General features: G+C 44.2%; 1 protein-coding gene across 1 annotated transcript in view; it reads right to left on the minus strand.

Annotated features, from left to right (window-relative positions):
- LOC124253639 (fibrocystin-L-like) overlaps positions 1-23,690 on the minus strand; it is a 71,579-nt gene that overhangs the window by 27,908 nt on the left and 19,981 nt on the right. The window contains 21 exon segments of the mRNA XM_046687450.1: positions 801-974; positions 1,973-2,114; positions 2,938-4,416; positions 5,098-5,268; positions 5,969-6,157; positions 6,860-7,077; positions 7,898-8,093; positions 9,010-9,148; positions 10,168-10,289; positions 11,620-11,886; positions 12,849-12,954; positions 13,589-13,711; positions 15,216-15,370; positions 16,359-16,515; positions 17,885-18,042; positions 19,384-19,547; positions 20,140-20,264; positions 20,774-21,004; positions 21,499-21,570; positions 21,972-22,135; positions 22,531-22,674. Of these exon segments, the coding sequence (XP_046543406.1) occupies positions 801-974; positions 1,973-2,114; positions 2,938-4,416; positions 5,098-5,268; positions 5,969-6,157; positions 6,860-7,077; positions 7,898-8,093; positions 9,010-9,148; positions 10,168-10,289; positions 11,620-11,886; positions 12,849-12,954; positions 13,589-13,711; positions 15,216-15,370; positions 16,359-16,515; positions 17,885-18,042; positions 19,384-19,547; positions 20,140-20,264; positions 20,774-21,004; positions 21,499-21,570; positions 21,972-22,135; positions 22,531-22,674 (4,696 nt within the window).

A 23,690-nucleotide genomic window follows, 5' to 3' on the forward strand; every position in this document is an offset into this window, starting at 1 on the left:
TTGTCGCTCATTCGGGTTTCTTCACGTAGCTTATTACATTGGATTGCGCGCAATTCGAGGAATACATCACACATTACATTATTCTTTAAACATACCCATATTCATATTATCTTTAAGGTGAATCAGAACTATTGTCGGTATTGGATAGTTAAAGAGGCATAACTCAAATATTATCCGTGAAAGAGAACTCAAATCTTCACACCCTCAGATCTGGCTTCGTGAGAAACCTTTCTGGGATGAAAAATACAATATAGTGCAAAAAAAACCCAACCCCATAACATACACAGTATGACAATTGTGTCAACAGTAAACGAAACATCCCTGTGAATATTGATAATCGATTTCTTAACAATTTTGTACTCAGTTCCTATAGACACATCTTGAACACAGCGTACAGTAACTTTACTTAAAATATATTAGTGAGTGAGTATGGTTTTACGCCGCTTTTAGCAATATTCCAGCAATATTAGAGCGGGGGACAGCAGAAATGGTCGTCACACATTGTACCCATGTGAGGAATCGAACCCGGGTTTTCGGCGTGACGAGCTAACGCTTTAACCACAAGGCTACCCCACCACCCCTTCAAAGATGTTAACTCTACTGTGAATTATTTCCGAAAACAATCATGCGATTTATCAAGTGGTATATGTCTCCATTATTTTTTCTTATTTATAGTTTTTCTATCTATTTTCTGCAAAAAATCATATTGTTCAGCAATTGTTGTTCTAAAATACCCATTTTCACTGTTTACGTTTATTAACTTCCTGAATGTCAGTGGTGGGTCCCGTGGGGGTACTCACCCGAACCCCGTCCCAGTGATGGTGATGTTTGTGCCGCCGCCAGTACCACCTCGCAGCGGGGACACGCCGGTCACCTCGGACGTCAAGCTGGCGTCGTACGTGTAGGCGGAGGTCAACGTGTCGATGATGCCGTTGACGGTGACGACGACGTCACAGCTCTCTGTGACCGTCACACTCACTGAAGTAGAGACATTTATTATCAAACTACACACATTTTAGGTATTTCTAGTTTCGAAGACCAATATATACGTGTGCCATTTAGACATTACTGAATCATGTAAGCATGTCCGGGTGGGCAATTGGGACACGTAAATGACTGGTTGTTTAACGCCGCACTCAGTAATATTCCATCAATAGGGCGGCGGTCTGTAAAAAAAAATCGAGTCTGGACCAGACAATCCAATGATCAAAACCGTTACTATCGATCTAGGCAATTGGGATACGATGACATGTGTCAACCAAGTTATCGAGCCTGACCACTCGATCCCGTGAGTCGCCTCTTACAATCTTGATGGGTTGACACGTTAATGAAGAAATATTATTACTAACAATTCGTGAATGTTGTCTTCAGCGCGTCTGACAGCTTTAAAGCAAGCTAAAACGGACTCCATATGATTTGTTTGTTTGTTTGTTTGTGAACGTCGCACGTAGCAATGTATCGACTATATGATGGTGGTCTGTAAATAAGCGAGACTGAACCAGACAACCCAGTGATTGACATCATGAGCATCGATCTAGTTTAGGGTTATTGGCACTCTGCTTACGAGGACACCATGACAACGAGCTTGATCCACCCGATCCCGTTAGTCGCCTCTTGCGACAAGCATGGGTTGCTGAAGATCAATTCTAGCCCGGACCTTCACGGGTCCGTTCAACACGGCTTTGTGCAGCACTTCAGTCATATCAGAGTATGTCAGTATGACTCGATACTAAAAATACCCAAATTGCCGGTGTCCCTCAAAACTAGGTAAGCTGATATAGATCTTGGATTTAACACGGAATTAATTTGTCAATACGAAAACCTCAACTGGAGTAAATTGTGCTTTGGTAACACGTTTCAAACATCTTTGTTCCTGGAACATCGAATGGTTACCCCATGTCATATTTTCAAAAACGCGTCCACGTTTATGCATCACAAATATCATATTGACCACTCCGACTTACGTCTGGACGGCGTCAGACACACAAACTGGACGGACGTCTGAGAGGCGTTGGGTGCTGGAAGACAGTCCACCCCGCACACGGTGACGTTGGTGCCGCCCACCAGGAACCCCGTCCCAGTCACCGTCACGGTCTGACCTCCGGCAATTCCACCTGGAAAAAGAGGACATGATTTCAAAACACGTTAGAACGGTAACGATATCAGCGTTAGCGGTAAATATCCCGTTATACGCCTTGGTTGTTTCATACATTATAACAGTGCCTAATTACTCACATAAGAGGGCGGTGGGTAGCCTAGGATTCGCTCGTCAACTGAAACCCGGGTTCGATTCCCCACATGGGTACAATGTGGGGTACCCATTGACCCCGCCGTGATATTGCTGGAGCTAAAACGTAAAACTAAACTGAACTGAAAGGGGTAAAATGTGGATCTATCGCACAAAGCTACGTTCCGAATTTCACCTCTACCGCATAAAATGTCTGCTTACTCTCCGAGAAAGATAGAAACGTGTCTTTTAGTGATTGATTGAGTGAGTGAGTTTAGTTTTACGCCGCTTTCAGCAATATTCCAGCAACATCACGACGGGGAACACAAGAAATAGGCTTCACACATTTGTGCCCATGCGGAGAATCGAAACCTGGTCTTAAGCGCGACGAGCGACCGCTTTAACCACTAGGCTACCCCACCGCCCCCTATTTCAGTGCAACCCACATGCACGGGGAAAGTGCACTTTAGAAATACGCATTTTTCTAATCATTGTTCCATGAACAATTCATGTGATTTCTTTTACAATGTGTAAAGCCCATTTCTTGTGTTTCACTATTGTTTTATGCCGCTTGGGATATTCCAGCAATATCATAGGAGGCTTCATGCTTTCTTACGTAATTTGGCTACCCTAAGAAAGAAGAGTAACTAACAGAATTTTGGGGTGTGAATATGTAAGGTTCATGTTTGAGTCCAATTATGTCTATGTACCTGTTGAAGGGGAAATCCCAGAGGCGTCCATTTCATACGTCACTTCCACTGTCTGCGCAGAAGCCCCACTTCCGGACACGACCACTTTGATTGGATAGGTCCCCGTCTGCTGGTCGCCTAGCGTGCACGTGATGGACGTCGAAGACGAGGCTGTGACTGAGCACGTGACCCCTCCAACTGTGACAGTGTTGTCGGAGTCGCTGGAGCTGAAACCGGTCCCGGCGATCGTGACTGTGTTGCCGCCGATTCCGTTTGTTGGAGACACCGATGACACCGTCGGCGTCGCTGCTGTGGAGTACGTGAACGTCTCGGATGGATACGTTGTTCCCGCTGACGTAACTACTACGTCGACAGATCCCGCAGCATGGGATGGAGTGATGCAGCTGATGTTGGTTTCGTGGACGGAGACGATGGTGCAGTTGCCGCCATCAACTGATACTGTGGTCGAGTCTGTGACGAAACCATTCCCCGTTATCGTTAAAACGACTTCGCCGTTGACGCTGCCAGATGATGGTGACAGCGATGAAATGGTTGCCAGGCTCTGAACCGTGGATGTAGTAACAGCCCTCCCTTTGCCCTGTAACCGGACATCAATTGTGTGGGTGCCGACAGGCACGTCACCAACGTCACACACAATTGTCGTATCCGACACTGATCCATTAAGAACGCAAGGCACTCCCCCTACGGTTACAGTGACGTCAGCGGCAGATGTCCCAAACATGGTCCCAGTGATTGTCAAGGATGTTGATGACGTGTTCACCGTTGCCGGAGTCACGGAACTGACAGTTGGAGACAGATCTGTGGAGTAGTTGTAGTTGCAGCTGGTGTTACACGACACAGGTAGCGCGTTGCCGCCTACTTGGACCGTCACCGACACCGTCACCTCTCCAACAGGACCAGATGGGGTGGAGCATATAATATCGGTATAGTTAAGACTCTCCAGAACACACTCATATCCCTGTAGACTCACGGACACATCGGACTTTGTTCCCTGGAACCCTGACCCCGAGAGAGTGACAAGAGTTCCTCCTCCTGTCGACCCTGAGGACGGCGACATTGACTCGATCACGGGTAGAAGGACGAATCTCCGGGACAGGTCTCCAGGGAGTGCTATCGCCGCGTTCCCTCGGTTCCCAATACTCATGGACAGTTCCCCGGGAACGCCAACGTTTGGAGAGTTTGTGGAGTCAATCCTAAATGTCACGGACTCGTTCGTGCTGGACTGAACGACACCCACAGCATTCCCAATCCTGATTTCATTCTGGCAGTTTGTTAAGCTGAACCCTGACCCCCGAACCACAAGCTCGTCCACAGACGACCCCTGTCTCAGGTTCAGGTCAGTGACGACAGGGGAACTGCAGCGCCAGAATTTAAAATTGAACTTGGACGCGTCGAGATCAGCTGGCTCGGAATCTGTGCAGCCGTCAGCACCGTCGGTCGTTCCGGGACAAGGGCCGTTCGGAGCAGGATCCGCGCCTCCTGTGGGAAACAAAGAGTGACGGTCAGTTTTTATTACTTACATCAGGTGGGGTCATCTTACATTCAATTTCGACATTGCATTGTATGTAATAGTGTAGGAATTAAAACCTTTTAGTTTATTCTTCATTTATCAAGGTTTTGCTGATTATTACTATACAGCCATGAAGAGGGTAAGTACATTTGAAATATATATACATATATAAAACTTGGAAATATATAAAATATATAAAATTATTCATGAAAATTCCACTTCGGGAATTTGAAATGACATTTGCCGCAGAATTAAGGACATACATTGGCTTTTAATCAGTCAATTAAGTGATCTTGGTCGTCTTAGGACAATTAAGCCAATTAAGTGATGTAGGACGGTTTTACTGACACCTATCAGTACAGGTATGGTGGAAGGAACATATTCCTCGCGAACTGGGATTCAAAAGAAATTAAGAAGTGTCATTAGGACGAATGAACTCTGTTTTAACCAATTAATCAATTGTCGATTGAGTACATCGCCCATTTTGAAATTGGATCGCGGTGATAGTGGCCGGGTATTGTGACGAATCACATTGTTTTTCATGACCAAAGAACGTTTGGCCTGTTTCAAACAACTGGTTGGTAGATGGTCCACATAGGTCCAAGTAACGGACATATCTGTTTGAAGTGTGACGAAAGGGCCATAGATACCTGTCTGATACACAGCCTCGTGGCCGAACACGGTCAGTCGGAGAACCTTGGTGTGTGACGGTGCTTGTACCACCGTGACCTTGCCCTTCAAGGAGATGGTGTCGAACTCATCAGCGTAGCCGCTCCAGTAATGGAAGTTCCCTGCCGCCCCGAACTTGTATTGGTACTGACCTGTGGGATATATATCATCAAGTGTATATCATGTACATCTGTAGCTGTATTCAGCATTCTCTGTATCCTTGTTTTGCTTAATTTTTAATATTTCAGTTTCTAAACGCATGTGCTGATTTTGTACAATGAGGGACTGGAGATATTCCAGATACTTGAATTGATGTTGTTTATGTCTCATGGGGTGATTGATTGGTTGGTTTGTTGTTTTCCGCCGTACTCAGCAATACTACAGCCATACAATCCAGTGATCAACAGCATGAGCATCGATCTACGCATTTGGGATGCGATGACACCTGTCAAGCAAGTCAGCGAGCCTGACCAACCGATCCCGTTACTCGCCTCTTACGACAAGGTATGTCTTACTGAAGACCAATTCTAAGCCGGATCTTCACGGGTCGTCTCAAGGGATGACAGTTGAACCAAAACCGTATTTTCAAAATAAACAACTTTGCTTTATGATTTCACTAAATCTTCTAATATGTTTTAAGATTAATTAGTATTGCATGCATCGATTCTTTCAGCATGAAGCAGCGAGGCCCTAGTGTCACTTGAGTATTGTTCATAGTGACTTTAATCCCTCTCACTAATAATTGATACAATTCATAACCAGAAACATGAATCAATATCAATATTGATAAGCCCTGTATATGAAAAATTGGTAATACATATTTACTGACATCTAACGGTAATTTGTACCCACCATTTGCAACCTTGGTACTGCCGGAACTGACGCCATTGGTCTTCTCCACCGTTGTACTGGCGTTCACCAGCTCTACTATCCGGTACCCGATGCCAGTCACCCATTTGGGTGTGGTCCAAGACCACTTGACGGAGTCCCCGACCTTCACTTCAAGACTGCTGGGATTCCAGGCATATCCGTATCCGAAGTCTAAACACATAAACAACATAGATCCAGAGTCCAGTAAACCTCCCGATACAAAGGCTTCTAGCACCCTTAATTCGGGTACCGTTATGTTGCATCCTTATTAGAAAGAGCTCTATGTGATAAGGACCATCGTGTAATAAGACTGTGATATAAGAAATAATTATGGCCTATGATATATAAGTGGTGCTTTATTTAACAATTTCGGGGCGCCGGGGTAGCCTAGTGGTTAAAAGGTTGGCTCGTCAAGACCTGGGTTCGAATCCCCACATGGGTACAATGTGTGAAGCCCATTTCTGGTGTCCCCCGCCGTGATATTGCTGGAATATTGCTAAAAGCGGCGTAAAACCAAACTCAGTAAGTCAGTATTTAACAATTTCAACATGAAAGTCCACGGAAAGTTATTATGGGTCTTCCTTTCAACGCGCATCCGGGATCGGGGTCGGGCTCGTTGACTTAGTTGATACATGTCATCGTAGCCCATTTGATAGATGCTCATGATGTTGATCACCGGGGGTTATCTTCGGTCAATAACCATCCGATGTCATGAACGAAAGTTAACATTTTATCTGGTATTCAGGGTAACCAATACTTGCCAGATCATACAATCACACAGTTTGTGTAAAACTGAAAAGGACTGCCAAACACCCCAGTTAAGACCCTCCTTAACCGTAGATACGTACATGTATGTGTGCCCGTGTTTTTGACCTCGTGGTACCACCCCTGTATCCTGGATGGTGCAGACGACCTGAGTGTTGTTGATGACGTTGGGGACGCAGACGTGAGGTCCGAAACTGACCAGCGTGTTGTTGTCCAGGAACCCCTCGCCAGTGATGGTCAGTCGAGTACCGCCGTACAGAGAGCCCCGCGACGGGTAGATGTTGGTCACCTTCAGGACGTAGTCGATATTGGGGACAGTGTTGGTTCTAAAACATACATTGAATAGAAGCGTGAGTATGGATGACCGTAGGGGACATCTCTACTATGACAAGAATATTATTATACGCTAGCAGTATCGGTCCCATTTTTCCAACAAACATCACTTGACGTGGTATCAAAGCTTGAAATATCTGATATTGCCTGCATCGGCATAATTTCCATCGGATTACACAATCGGTGTCCAGTGGGGCATGGTTGGGAAGCTTATTAGCTGAGCTCAAGCTTGTAACGCCGAAAGCCCAGGTTCGATTCCAAAATGGGTACAAAACGTTAAAGTCACTCTTGCAAGCAGGTAAAAGTAACTAAGTTCGATTTTTGGTTGCTGTCAGACGATTATGCGATACATCTAACTTCGGCATTGAATGAACGTTTTGCCGCTCTGACCCCAAATTAAGTTAAAAACGATATTGTTCCTGTGACTTACAAATTACAATTTTGATCCTGATAAGATAGCAGACAGGCATTAGGGCCCGTTAGTAGGTCACGGCACTTCGCGAGACCTTAGTACTTCCAGTGACAAACAACGTTTCATACCTTTCCGAATGGTTGTACACTTCCGGTTTAGTAAAGTCATATTTGGCGGTCGGGCATTTTGGAACCAGCACTGGTTCTTGAATATACGCTTGTCACCGGAAATCTGGTAACGGAGGTAAGCCGGGCCCCGTCTCGCATATCGCAAGTTGGCGCGCGCAAAGGGATCCGGAAACCAGCTTAGTACCGGAAGTAGCGTCTCGCGAGACTTACAGGCCCTATGAAAACGAAATTAAGAAATTCGACCATAAGATGTGTCCAGATCCGATGGCGTACCTGAGATCAGCTAATCCTTGACCGCCAGTCTGCAGCAGCACTGGATAGGATCCTGGAGCGTTGGAGGGGAGAGTCGCCACTATCTGTGTGTCGGCGTAGCTGGTGATATTGGCCGCCTTGCCCCCGACTGTCAGGGGTTCGGCTGGGTCGGCAGATGAACCAAAACTTGTACCGGTGATGGTGATGGTTGCGCCACCTGCAGGTAGGTTAGAGACATGGTGATTCATAAATTGATTGACTGAACATCGGACTAAAGAAAAGAATAAATTCATTATTTTAAGAAAATATCCCAATGAGTAATACGTCATATGGAATAGGTGACTGATGCAAGCGCGTATGTGAATTGTGTTGGGCAAGGGTGAAATACTGTTCTCAGGATTATCATTGGCATGTGTTTGCAATACCTCAGACGGTACGAGTGGTGCTCTTTTTATAAACCTGTCCGCAAGTTTCGTGTTTCTCCTGCCTTCCTGAATTTTCATGCATTGAGGTACTACAAAAGGTTCATTGTACTCGTTACCCCTTCGTTGTTAAAATGTATGATCTGGTGCGAGATAAAAATATTTGAAAAATATTCTTACCCCTTATCCCATTATATCGAGTGCCAGATTGAGAGATAGATAGAAATAGATAGATAGATAGATAGATAGATAGATAGATAGATAGGTAGGTAGGTAGAAATAGATAGATAGATAGATAGAAATAGATAGATAGATAAACATAGATAGATAGAAATAGATAGATAGAAATAGATAGATAGATAGATAGAAATAGATAGATAGATAGATAGAAATAGATAGATAGAAATAGATAGATAGATAGACATAGATAGATAGACATAGATAGATAGATAGATAGATAGGTAGATAGAAATAAATAGATAGATAGATAGATAGACAGAGATAGAGATAGAAAGAAAGATAGAAATAGATAGATAGATGGAAATAGATAGATAGATAGATAGGAAACCGCATTCGGTGTCCTTACAGACACACTTATGCATGACTTACGAATTGTGTGACGATGTTCCAAGAGTATCATGATAATTAGTAGTTGTGAAACATTTATGAGTTAAAAAGGCATACACGCCGGTGTTTACTTGAACACATTACCTTCAACTGTTGATGTCGTGACTGAGATGGACGAGATGATGGAGGATGACGATACGTCGTATGTAAACTGAGTCGGTGACGTCAGATTAGCGCTGTTCTGACTGACTGTGACGTCCACTGCCGCTCCTGACGTAGAGGCCTGTACATTCGGGATAACATGTTTGAACATTAACCAACACCTCGCACAGCAGCTCATGACGTAGAGGCCTGATATAGTCGGAATAGCATGGATGAACATTAACCAACACCTCGCACAGCAGCTCATGACGTAGAGGCCTGATATAGTCGGAATAGCATGGATGAACATTAACCAACACCTCGCACAGCAGCTCATGACGTAGAGGCCTGAATATTCGGGATAACATGCTTGAACATTAACCAACACCTCGCACAGCAGCTCATGACGTAGAGGCCTGAATAGTCGGAATGGATGAACATTAACCAACACCTCGCACAGCAGCTCATGACGTAGAGGCCTGAATATTCGGGATAACATGGATGAACATTAACCAACACCTCGCACAGCAGCTCATGACGCAGAGGCCTAATTTGATTCATTTCTTTAATCATTTTGCATGAATGGTTTATCAATAGGGGATGTGCCTGGCATACACCTCAACCAGGCACCAGACACTTCCATATGACAAAACTCATTTGAATGATTTGGCTTTGAAGGATCAAGGTGAGGTGAGGTGAAATTGGGTTTAACGTCGTGCTTGAGAATATTTCGCTCATATGATGACGTGCCTGCGTGTGTATGTGTATGTGCGGCTGCTTGTACTAGCCCAGACTTAAGCTGGTTTTATAGTGCTAGCCCACTGAGATACCATGCCGCAGTGAAGCATGAATACCCCACTCAGACACATTATACTGACTCCGAGCTGACCAGTCCTTGTTGTACCCATTAATGCCGAGCGCCAGGCAGGGACCAACAAGTACCATATTTTAATGTCTTTTGGAATGACGCAATCGGGGATCGAACCCGCGACCTTCCGCTCTCCGGGCGGACGCTCTAACTACTACACCACGGAGGCGGTCTTTGAAGGATCAAGGTAAATATATATATTCCTAGTGTCTGTTAAGTTTGTACTGGTACTATTTGTCTGATATTGCCACTATCCAGGTGTGGTTAATGTATTTGAGTCAGTTACCTACCGCAGCTGGGGTGAGGCATATAATCTGTGCTGGAGTAACGCTGGTTGAGGGACAGAGGACGCCGTCGACGTAGGTCAATCCGTCGTTGGTAAAGCCGTAGCCTGATATCGTCAATGCCGAGCCACCTGAGAGCATAGAGAGTAGTCGTGATCATAGAAGATATTCAAATGCAACGCACATTCACATAATGTAAAATACATTGTGCAGTAACCGGGTCAAGCGTGAGGTGAAGCTCAATATAGCGCTCTTGTTGGGCATAACAAGGTTTCATTTTTGGTGGTTTGGTGTGGGTTTTTGTTTGCTCTCAGCTACATTTCAGCGGTGTGTAATATTCGAGTCTGGGCCAGTGTGTTTAGTTTTACGCCGCTTTTAGCAATATTCCAGCAATGTCAGCGGGGGACACCAGAAATGGGCTTCACACATTGTACCCATTGGGCTTCACACATTGTGGGGAATCAAACCCGGGTCTTTGGCGTGCTGAGCGAACGCTTTTACCATCAGACTACACCACCGACAAGAATCTGGTCCAGATAATCAAGGATGGCCACAGAACATCGAGTGAATGAGTGAGTATGGTTTTACGCCGCTTTTAGCAATATTCCAGCAATATCAAGGCGGGAGACGCCAGAAATGGGCTTCACACATTGTATCCATGTGGGGAATCGAACCCGGGTCTTCAGCGTGGCGAGCGAACACTTCAACCACTAGGCTACCCCACGGACCATCGAACATCGAATTAGGATACGATGACATGTATCAAGACAGTCAGCGAACTTGACCACCAGAACCCGTTGGTAACCTCTGTCAAACGTTGATTGCCGAACACAAATACCTAAATACTCTGTTTTGTGTGGTCCATATCAGGTGTTTATTGACAGTGGAAGCTGTGAATCATGAAAATGAAGAAGTGGCGACCTGGAATAAAATACTCGTACGTCATGCCATTCTTGCCAATAGCACTCTCTTGGATTTCGAATTCCATGATTTAGCGAGACATAGGTTTGTTAGTTTGGATTGTTGCGTCAAAACGAAATCACCTCAAATGCATTATGATACAACGAGTGAGTGTAGTTTTACGCCGCTTTCAGCAATATTCCATCTATATCACGGCGGGGTACACAAGAAGACAAGAAATCGGCTTCACACATTGTTCCCACATTATTATACGACTGTCGATGAGCTACAATTACGATATTGTTTTCAAATTTCAAAGTGCCATCTCTCTAATCAGGAGTTACACTCACGTTAACGTAATCACAACGATCTATTGATGAGTGAGTGAGTGAGTTTGGTTTTACGCCGCTTTTAGCAATATTCCAGCAACAAGGGCCAGAAATGGGCTCTCAATACCCAGGAGATTCGAACGGGTCTTTGGCGTGACGAGCCAACGCTTTAACTACTAGGTAATCCCACCGATCCGATGATGACGCGCTCATGATGATCACGTTGTCTTACCTGCGATGCTGCCGGTGCTGGGCGATATGCCGGTGATCGCGGATACGTATGAAAACTGGACAGACCCGCTTGCCTCCCCTTTACCGTCCACAACGACCTTGACATTGTGACTACCAGTTGGCCCATTACCAACGCTGCACGTGATTGATGTCGTTGTTGCAGCAGTGACGTTGCACGTGACCCCAGCAATGGTTACTAAGTTGTTGTTTACATTTGTGTCAAAACCAGAGCCGGCGATGGTGGCACTTGTACTCTGAGCTTCGGTTCCTGGTAACAAAAGGAATGACATAATGGACGTCACTGTAAGAAATGCCAAATATGTATAGAACTCACATCGTTACATAACCTGCTAAGATCTCTCAAATATTTGTAAATTATGATTACACAAGGCCATTTTATGTCGCTATTATTGGTTTGTATTACAAAGGGGTAAGCGCAGTAGTTGGAACAGAGAAACAAATGCACGTGAGATACGTTATGTGCGTTAACCCTACTTGTTCTCGGTGTTTCATTTAATGTGCATACCCCCTTGTAATACACAGCAGCAATAGCGATTTGAAACTATGATCGTTTGCAAAACAACTTTTATCCTTAGTTGAATAAAATTCTGAGATTTAAATGTTCAATTGGCAAGGTAACATTATGAGGATTTGCAATCTTAATTTCACTTTATTCGATTTACTTTCCTGTTTAATGCGAAATGCATCGGTACGTTTTCACTGCAAACAGACTATAGTATTGTCCCAGCTCTATCCTGTCAACCTGTGCTACCAAAGTGGGGACTGTGTATTTAAAACAGCGCTTGAGCAATCTGTCAATCCTAAACATAATGCGAGCTTCATATTGATGCGAAACAAATTTTGAATCTGGATATGGAGAATGCTTATCTTGCAACTGGTATATATACTGGTCAAAAATAGTTAGGGATATATGCAAATTTTGATATTATGACTAATGATCTATTTATTCATTGCCACACTGATAAAATATTAATCATAAAAATACCAATATCCCTAACTTATTTTGTCAAGTATATTATCATGTCATGTCAATTACAAGCTGCCGTTAAATTTGTCAAGACCGTAAATGGTTAGTCAATCATGTCTGAAGTTTTATCATGAAAGTCTTTGTCTGCAGATTTAATATTGCTATTTACAAGGCTGATTTTTCTCTCATTGACTTCATGACAGTGACCGACATTCAATGATTTGCGGTATCTATTGAATCACCTGACGTGGGCGTGATGGACGTGATAGTGGGCGTGGCGACCGATGTCCACTCATAGCTGCAGTCTGTCGTACAGTGGCTGGGGATGTCGTTGATGAACAGCTGCACCTATACATAAAATATTTAAAATACAAATTAAATGTAAAGCATCTGCTTGCTGTAATTCCACAAAGGCACATCCTTAGGGGTGTCCCGTGGCACAGAGGTCAATCACTGGTAACCGGTAACAAACAAACATTTACTTTTTGTGTAGATTGTATGATTGACGGCTGTTGCGAGTGAGGCAACACACCGCTACCCTTTTCCAAAACACCTGGTGTCATCACAAATTTTCTGACCCGTGAAGATCCGGGTTGGAACTGATCTTCAGCAATCATTGCTTGTCGTAAGAGGCGACTAACGGGATCGGGTGGTCAGGCTCGCTGACTTGGTTGACACATGTGATCAGTTCCCTATTGCGTAGATCGATGCTCATGCTGTTGATGACTGGATTGTCTGGTCCAGACTCGATTATTTACAGACCGCCGTCATATAGCTGGAATACTGCTGAGTGCGGCGTTAAATAACAACCAACCGACTGATTTTCTATTTTGACCCTATGGAATATATTGTGATTTGGTGTTATTTGAAAAGTATTTTCTGCTTAAAAATGTCATTTTAAATATTTCATTCTTATAGTTTCGTAGAGTTTCGTCAATATGTTTTATCGTTCCAGGACATGATTTATCTCGTGTCGTTTTACCTGAGCCTTGCTGTGGCCGGTCCTCAACATGTCGCCGACGATGGGGTCGTACCACAAACTGCCGTCGGTGACAGTAGTTACAGACGCCGCCACGTTACTTCCAGTCAGCAGGCTGGTGTCCATCTGATAAAGAATAATGCAAAGACTTTTGAGACGTTCAACTGATTTAGTTATGTTACAATGTGGACATTTATGGAATTTCTGCTGTGTAAATGCAGAAACCATGACGTAAAGTGACGTATCCGTAGATGACCGTAAGTCCGTTAAAAGTGACGTAACCGTAGATGACCGTAAGCCCGTTAAAAGTGACGTGCCCGTAAGTGTGTTAAAAGTGACGTAATCGTAAGTGACCGTAAGTTAGTTAAAAGTGACGTGACCGTAAGTCCGTTAAAAGTGACGTAACCGTAGATGACCGTAAGTCCGTTAAAAGTGACGTGACCGTAGATGACCGTAAGTCCGTTAAAAGTGACGTAACTGTAGATGACTGTAAGTCCATTTAAAGTGATGTAACCGTAGATGACCGTAAGTCCCTTAAAAGTGACCATAACGTTAAAAGTAGACGTGACTGCAAAGTCGTAAGTCCGTTAAAAGTGACGTAACCGTAGATGACCGTAAGTCCGTTAAAAGTGACGTAACGAAAGATGACCGTAAGTCCGTTAAAAGTGACGTAGCTGTACGACCGTAACGTTAAAAGTGACGTAACTGTAGATGACCGTAAGTCCGTTAAAAGTGACGTAACTGCAGATGACCGTAAGTCCGTTAAAAGTGACGTAACTGTAGATGACCGTAAGTCCGTTAAAAGTGACGTAACTGTAGATGACCGTAAGTCCATTAAAAGTGACGTAACTGTAGATGACCGTAAGTCCATTAATAGTGACGTAACTGTAGATGATCGTAAGTCCGTTAAAAGTGATGTAACCGTAGATGACCGTAAGTCCATTAAAAGTGACGTAACTGTAGATGATCGTAAGTCCGTTAAAAGTGACGTAACTGTAGATGACCGTCAGTCCGTTAAAAGTGACGTAACCGTAGATGACCGTACGTCCGTTAAAAGTGACGTAACCGTAGATGACCGTATGTCCGTTAAAAGTGGTAACCAGATGATAAGGCCGTTAAAAGTGATGTAACCGTAGATGACCGTACGTCCGTTAAAAGTGACGTCAGTGGATTGCAGGTCGAATATAAAATGATGTTGAGGATTGAGTGAAGGGTTTTGTGGCTACCAAGAAAAATCCATTCTTGTTCATGAAAACTAGGTTTTAACAACCACTCTTTCTTTAAAAACTGAGCACAATGTCACGGGCTATGGCTGTCACAATACATCAGAACGGGTGAGATGCATGACGATCGGGAAGAGTTACATGAGTGACGCCGCATTTAGCAATATTCCAACGATATATGGGGGACACCAGAACTGGGTTTCACACATTGTACCGATGTTGGGAATAGAACACGTATCTTCGTGGTTACGAGCGAACGTTTCGCTACCCCATCGCCCCAAAACAGTGATACGAGAATCAGCAGTTACAGCACATACTGTCCTCGAGATGTCTGGGAATGAATTTGTTTTCTATTTCATTAATATGAAAACATGAACAATGTTTCAAAAGAAGCCTTGTCTCCTTACCGTCATTTCTTCCAAGTTGCCGCCCTGGTCCAACCATGTCACGACGTACTCAAAATTGGAGCAACTTCCGGTTTTCTCAATCTTCATATTACCTAGGGTGCTCAGCGCCTGAAGTTGGTCCGTCACTTCCTCCGCAAGTGACGTTGGTGGCATTCCTGGAACAGTGAATTGTGAATATGAAAAAGTGTAAAAATAAAATCAATGAAAAAAAAGTAAGGAACCGGAACGAAATCATTGTGCCGGAATAAGAAATAAAAATGTTCATTTTCTGAGCAGCGGTGTCAACGCCTATTCGGTGACAAGACTTCTGTAAATGAGTTCATATGAGGATGCAGGTTTTTAAGAGTGAGTGAGTGAGTTTAGTTTTTACGCCTCTTTTAGCAATATTCCAGCAATATCACGGCGGGGGACACCAGAAATGGGCTTCACCCATTGTGCCCATGTGGGGAATCGAACCCGGGCGAGCGAACGCCTTAACCACTAGGCTACCACACCGCCCCATGTTTTTAAGAAGATGAGAGGTGACGGGAGAGGTGGGAAGAGCGACCACTACTAACTTCAGAACCAGCATAGAAGTAATACTGGGAAATATAACACGTTTGTGTTTGTTTGTTTGTTGTTTAACGCCGCACTCGGTAATATTCAAGCTAAATGTCGGCTGTCTATAAATAATCGAATCTGGACAAGACAATCCAGTGATCAACATCATGAGCATCGATCTACCCAATTGGGATATGATGACATGTGTCAACCAAGTCAGCGATCCTGACCACCCGATCCCCTCTTACGACAAGCATGGGTCGCTGAAAACTAATTCTAACCCGGATCTTCACGGATGTTCATCGCACTGAGGGATACAGCATGGACTGGCTTCACTCATTGAGTGAGTTTGGTTTACGCCACACTCAGCAATATGGAGAGTGAGTTTATTTCAGTCAATATCACGGACCTGGGGTGATCAACAGCATGAGCATCGATCTGCGCAATTGGGAACCGATGACATGTGTCAACCCAGTCAGCGAGCCTGACCACCCGATCCCGTTTGTCGCCTCCTACGGATACAGAATGGAAGATACTCACCCTTTAATAGATAATCATGAGTATGGAGGTAGTATTCGATGTTGAAGTGAACACACTACGTACCTTCGGTTGTCTGCCCTTTGTACGACACGGTGAAAGTTCCCCCGACAGGTGGCGATGCTGCATTGACCCTGGTGATGTCTACCCCGAGTTTCGAGCCGCCGTTGGAGACGGAGAAGGAAGCGGTGCTGCTGGTGTTGGAGATGTCCCCACTTGTCAGCTGAAGAAAAAAGTAGTTTGTTTATTGTTTGTGTGTTGATCGCCGCAATATTCCAGATTTAAGACGTAGATTTGTAAAAAATTCTACCAGACAACCAAGTGATTGATATCATGATCAATATACGCAATTGGGACACGATAACATGTATCAACGAATCAGCGAGTCCTGTTTACCGCTTTTGGTTGTTGTAAGAGGCGAATAACGGATGGTCAGGCTCGCTGACTTGGTTGACACATGTCATCGGTTCACAATTGCGCAGATCGATGTTCATGCTGTTGATCACTGATTTGTGAGGTCCAGACTCGATTATTTACAGACCGCCGCCATATAGCTGGAATATTGCTGAGTGCGGCGTAAAACTAAACTCACTCACTCACTCAATACTGAGGACACGGGTTGCTGGGGATAATGTTTTATCTCGATATTGAAGCTCAGAAGATTATATTTCCACCCAGACACATTTATTGCTCATCTCTGCAGCAGTAACGGCATATATCCATCTCTTCATCCACTTTTCGTTCAGCAGCAGCAACGTGTCACTATTAGCGGCAATGGATTGGCCCATTAGAAAAGCATACATTCAAACAGATACAACCATTTATCTTACCGCACACATAAATGTCATTTTCTGATTGGCTGAGCGCTCTTTTATTGTTTTCAATGTACCCCGCTTACAAGCGAGTAACATTTCAATGTACCCCGCTGTCAATGGCAACTCATTTGGTACTTCGTGGTAGTAATTCTTTATCTCGAATTACATAATTGAATCACGTAATATGATGGACGGAAATTACCGATGTTTATCGAATGCAAATCGATGGAAGGGAGATAACTCTAAATCTGTACCCGTGCTTCAAACAATTCAAAATAAACACTAAGGTGCTCGGTAAGATAAATACGTTGTTCACTGGTCCCTCGGGGCCCATGGGTTGATGGGTTGATCAACCCATGCCCCCCTCGTGACCAGTGAACAAATTATAATGTACATCGTTAGTGAAAAAAGTCTTCAATAAAAAAGGTGCGAATAACCAAGGAACTAGGAGGAATAACGGAATGCGATTATTTGTTCTACAGTGAGTTACAACCTTTCCCTAGTAAAAATAAAATGAAAGAGAAAAGGAATGACATCAATCTATTGATTTGATGACATCACGGTATTAGTCTGTGATGTAATTTCATGTAAATACACTATTTATACACCGGAAAAAATTCTGTTCATGTTGGTTTGTCCAAGCAAAAGGACTGACTGACTGAGTTTGGTTTTACGCCGCTTTTAGCAATATTCCAGCAACATCACGGCGGGGGACACCAGGAATGCCAAGCAAAAGGAAAATGATTAGGATGACCTTTGACACACATCTTGTCTCACCTTGCCGTATGCTACCCCCAAGAGGGGGAACTCATTGCCACATGCATGGGGGTCCAGCTTGACCGTGTACTGACCAGCCTCGGAGCTGGTCACTTCAACGTCGTTGATGTACACCCCGTTAGGACGTGCCTGGCGCAGTCTTTGGAGGTTAACGCCATCTGAAAACGACCAAAATCACTCCCATTTTACAAATACAATGAAAGGATAAATTAAGTCACATTGCATTTATGCTTTGGTCTCCTTTTCTAACCTTAATGAGAAAAATATGTTAATTTTGTCGAAAATATCTTCAGACGGTAATCTCTGCTTACTTCAAAGAGACAGTTCATGTTATTCCACATGCAGAAGACAGATTCTGATAGTTTCCACTGAGTCCGTGAACACCTCATGCATCGTTTTTATATTATAGTTACAAAAAGGTGTTAACAACCATGTAATATCAGATTCTGCCCTCGAAATATTATTCACTGGTTTGAAATTTAATTTAAACTACTGTAAAGGGTCTCAATTGACAATATTGTCAATGAAGATCCGGTTTTCCCACACATCTGTGTGAGGACCATTCTCTTCCCACAGAGGTTACTAGTCATATCTTCCGACGAACCTCTGTTCTAATACGGCCCTTCCATGGTGCGAGTGTTCAGGATTCGTGATTGGTTGCAATCAGATTTAGTTGTGCAATCAGCGATGTTGTTTCAAAAGTGATCATTGGCAAACGTTCCTTCTAGACAGAACTCAGTCATATAATGGCCTATCAATGGCGTCTCCATCACCCTCGTTGACAACGGACAAGCTAGCCATTAAATGTCTTGTGAGTCACATCATCACAAGTCCCTGGCAGAGGAGTGATATTTGTGGCCCCACATTTGATTGTATTAGTCAAGTTGGATCTAAGTCGATATAACACGTGTTCTGATTGGATAGAAAGAAGGGCGATTATTCGTGTTGCGATCTTTTGGCGCTAGGGGATTTTACGAGAACCGGGAAATATGGCCGTATTAGAACAGACGTTCGAAGGAAGATATGACAAGTAACCTCTGTGGGAAGAGAATGTGTGAGGACACACATAAAGTGGCGGTGGTGTGTGGCCCTGTGGATAGAGCTCAGGTCATAAACCAGTTGAAGTTAAGCAACGTTCGCGGAGAGCCATTAGATGGGTGACCGTGTTTGTCAGCTTGACTAGAGAGAGTTTCTAGGACTTCAGTCCCTGCCCGCAGCGAAGCACATGCGATACATATGGTCTCACCTTAGGCAAGTAAGATTGTTTAAAATTGCCCCTGTTCACCCAGCAGAAAATGGGTACCCGGTGGGACGAGTCATGTGACTATAACCTCACAGGCAGCTTGGATTATCCAGGGTAATAGTGAACTGTGACGTGTATGCGCTTAGAGCATGTCAGCGAAGTGGATGATGCGATATAAGAGTACTCTTCTTACTAAAGTGTTTGCAACCTTTAATAACGCTAATCAGCTGATTCAGCTTCCATTATGTAGTCGTACCTGTATCAGTTGTTGTCGGCTCTCTGACGATGGCCACGACGTCCACGTAGAGGTCAAGAGACGACGACCTCCGTGTGATGGTGACGCGGTCGACCCTGTGGTCGGAGCCGGAGGAGCGGTGGGCTCGAGCGGCATCGTAGATGTTCTCACAGTGGTAGTTCCATCTGAGTGAGTGAAAGGATGAGGGAGTGAGGCCACATTTATGTAATATTTGCAATAAATTAAGAAGAAGAAAATAGCATACCCTTTCCGAACAGCACAGCAAATCAGAAAAGTAGGGTTGAGTAGATATGAACAAACTCACGTCCATTAAAGTGAAAAAGATAAAAACATGAAAAAAGAGAAAATACTAACTCTACTGTCGTTTCTGAGCGCCATGGCTCATCCATCTGCACTCACGAGAATGTTAAGTCGAGGTTTGATTTGCTTTCTGTGAGGGCTTTCTGTCTCTGAGATCAAAATATCTGACAAGGTCCGACTTACAATTTACAGCCTTTACTATGTTTGTATGTGGTTTATGTGTCCGAAATACATTACAAATAACATCTGAATTAAAAATGTGGTATATCTGTACATATACGATAAGGTATCCGAAAAAAACCCAAAAGAAAACAAAGACATGCAAAGAAGGACACGCGTACAAGCTACGAAACCATGATTTACAGATTATGATGTCTTTATTAAAACGGCATATGTTCGTTTAATCGCTGTTACTACAATCCTCGTTTATTTATCATTGCTCATGCTGTCACTCACTGGCTGACGTCATCTGGTGCTGTGATGGAGAAACTTGTCCAGGTGGAGTGTTTCTCTCTGTCCGTGTCCTCGTACGTGAACTTCACACCCACCGACTTCACGTCTCCGCGGTAGGCGAAGCAGAACTGGACATATAACGTTGTGGTGTAACAAGGCCACAAAAACATTTATTGTAACTGTTATTGTTTGTTTCTGAACAGAGTTTAAGTTAAATGTAAGCCGCATTTTTCAGTAAATAAGTGTTTTTGTCGAGCGAGTTGGTTTAACATCATTAATGTATATCGCAGCGTGTCAGCATACTTTAGACAAATGATACAAAACACCCAGTCAAACCACCCACCTACATCCACAAACTCACCAACCCAACAAACCAAACCTACTTACACCCCCCGAACCACCCAGCCACACCCGCTAACTCACCCACCCAGCCACACCCACTCACTCACCCACCCAGCCACACCCACTAACTCACCCACACCCACTTCCTCACTCAAGTTAGCCTACTTTAGGGAAATCATGTGCATATACCTCACACGTTCAGTCACAACCCCATACATCAACTCATTCTCCCATCAAACTACCCAAATACCTCACTCACTCACTCATTCACTCAGTTACCCACTCACTCACTCACCGTGTTGTACTGTGACAGGGAGATGCCAAGGACGTCACTTCCGCCCTTATCGTACAGATAATTGGGATTCTTGGCGGAAAACCGACCACAAAACGGTTCCACGTCGGACTTTCGCTCGCCAAACTTGGACGACACTCCGCTCTCGTAGTCCTGGAAGTACTTGTTGTCCGAGGGCTGACCAAAGTCACTTGGACATCCAGAACTGAACAAACTCAGTAACGCTGACCGCACCTTGAACATTATAATTTGTGTGAAAATATGTAAGCAAGAACATTTAATGACGTACACCAGTTCCTATTATACGTGGGCGCTTTTAATTTGAAACGTTTTTGTTTTTTTTTAAAATTATGAATGTAATTAATATTTTCAGGAAGGGAGAGAGAACGGAGGTAAAGAATTGGATATTGGGTGCTCCCGTGCCGTATTGAAAATATACTTTTACCTGATTTTGACATATTCTAACAGTTAATCACTAACGAAAAACAAATACAATCCATAGTAAAACAAGTCTTGAGCTTGTGAATGGAGAACATCAAAGCATACGTTGTACCTTTTTGTCAGAAATTAATACAGGGTGTCAAATGGCTAAAATTTATGTCTCATTGTCCATCGAGGTGGAGGACCGAGTGACCAATATCAGGCCACTCACTCTTCATTTGTTATACGATTTGATATAACACATATGGAATACTGATTCGATTCATTAAATGTGGGGTTATCGTTACACGGTTGTCGAGGACGTGCAGGGTGCGTCCATTGGCATTGTCAGATATCTGGCTGCCATAGCAACGCTGCCCCTGGTTCCAGAGCGCACACTAAGTACTAAACTCCAATAACTGACTGACTGAGTTTGGCTTTACCCCGCTTTTAGCAATATTCCAGCAACATCACGGCGGGGGACACCAGAAATGGGCTTCACACGTTGTACCCATGTGGGGATTCGAACCCGGGTCTTCGGCGTGACTAGCCAACGCTTTAACCACTAGACTACCCCACCGCCCCCTAAACTCCTATAACATGGGCTTACGACAATCGGAGCGATAACATCTGTTTGTGGAACGGTCCCTTGTCACCACAGAAAACGTATTAATTACACGACAGGTGCGTTAGCCAAAGGATATATAGACACAATTACTCAATGCTAAACCACGCACATCGACCCTATACACTGCTCAGACATTCTCCACAACCTTCTCACCTCACTGGCCGTTGCTGTGGTTGTCAGTGCTGGTGACGGAATGCCGTCGATGTCGAAGCTGAAGGAGCCGAGGGTCGGCGCGCCTTTGGTAGCCTCTGTCACTGTGATGGTCAGGTCGGTGACGTTGGCGTTAGTCAGCTGGTAGGTGATGTCGGGGATGTCGCCTGTGGAGAAAGGGAGCATCTCAATAATTGGTGTCTTAAGCGTGATGCTTTGGTCAACTTAATGACCAATTGCTTGCCATCGTATCCTCACTACGGAAATCTATGCTCATAACGTCAATCACTGGATTTTCAGGTTCAAGATCGATTTTTCAGAGACCGCAATCAATGATTGCAGAACATTTCTGAGCGCGGCAAACCGCAAACAAACCACTATTTATTGAATATGCGGATAGCGTGTTAAAACACCATTACAGGTTTATTTGTGTGCCACAACTGGTTCAATATCACATGATAACTTAGGTTTGGAAGCCCAGCGGTGTCCCTTTATGACTACCTTTACATTCAACATCTAGTCATTACATCCACACACTCCAGGTACCGAGTGCTACACCCACCTCTGTCGGTGTTGAAGGTGATGCTGTAACTGTTACCAGAGCCCTCTGGTGTTGCCGTTACCGTGACTGTGTCAGGGGCGATAACTGGGAGTTTGTTGAGAGCTGTCGTCATCTCGGCAGCAGTTGTGGAAACCAGCAGTGGTCCTGTTAAACAGTTAGGTGTTAACAACCAGTGAGAGTTTCAACTATATACTGTTGTGTGCGTCTGATGTTAGCTGAACGTTGTGGTCTCAATATTGTGGCGGAAAGTTGAGGTTTGACTTCGCGTTCCTGCATATGGTGATTATACTCCTAAAGCGCGTGTTTGTTATGCATGTGTGTATTGGTGTGCGTAATTTGTGTGCGTTTGGAGCGCGATTTGAGTGTATTCCGTTTAAAGCGATTTTGAGTGTATTTGGTGTGCGTGTTTATTGTGTTTGCGATTTTGAGTGTATGCATGTGTGTATTGTTATTGTGCGTTTGCGTATTTGTGTGGTGTGCGTGTTTGTGTGCGTTTGGAGCGCGATTTTGTGTGTATTTGCGATTTGTGCGTTATTGTGAGCGCGTTTGGGACGCGTGATTGTGTGCGTTTGGTGCGCGTTTTTGTGTGTATTTGCTGTGGGTGTATGTGCGCGTTTGGGCGCGCGTATTTTGTGTGTGCGTTTGGGCGGTGCGTGTTTGCTGTGCGTGTATGTGAGTATTTGATTGTTTGTGTGTTTGGTGCGTTTGGCGTGCGTGATTGTGAGTGTGTATTTGGTGTGTGTGCGTGATTGTGTGCGTTTGGTGCGCGTGATTGTGTGCGTTTGGTGCGCGTGTTTGTGTGTATTTGCTGTGGGTGTATGTGTGTATTTGGTGTTCGTGATTGTGAGTGTTTCGTGCGCGTGTTTGTGTATAATTGGTGTGCGTGGTTGTGTGTGTTTGGTGTTTGTGTGTATTTTGTGTGTGTGTTTTGGTGCGCGTGTTTGTGTGTTTTTGGTCTTTGTGTTTGTATGTTTAGTGCGCATGATTTTGTGTGTTTGGTGCGCATGTTGTGTACATGTATGTCTGGCAGTATGTATCCGTTTTCACTTACCCCGACGTAAAACACTCACTCACCAGCAGGGTCGCTGGTCACTTAATTGGACATCGGGCCCACATTTCAGTCAACTTACGTCATGTCATCATTCATGAGCTACAAATGA

Source organism: Haliotis rubra, unplaced genomic scaffold, assembly GCF_003918875.1.
Source record: "Haliotis rubra isolate DU_JTF1 unplaced genomic scaffold, ASM391887v1 Scf1143, whole genome shotgun sequence".
NCBI classification, from domain to species: Eukaryota; Metazoa; Mollusca; class Gastropoda; order Lepetellida; family Haliotidae; genus Haliotis; species Haliotis rubra.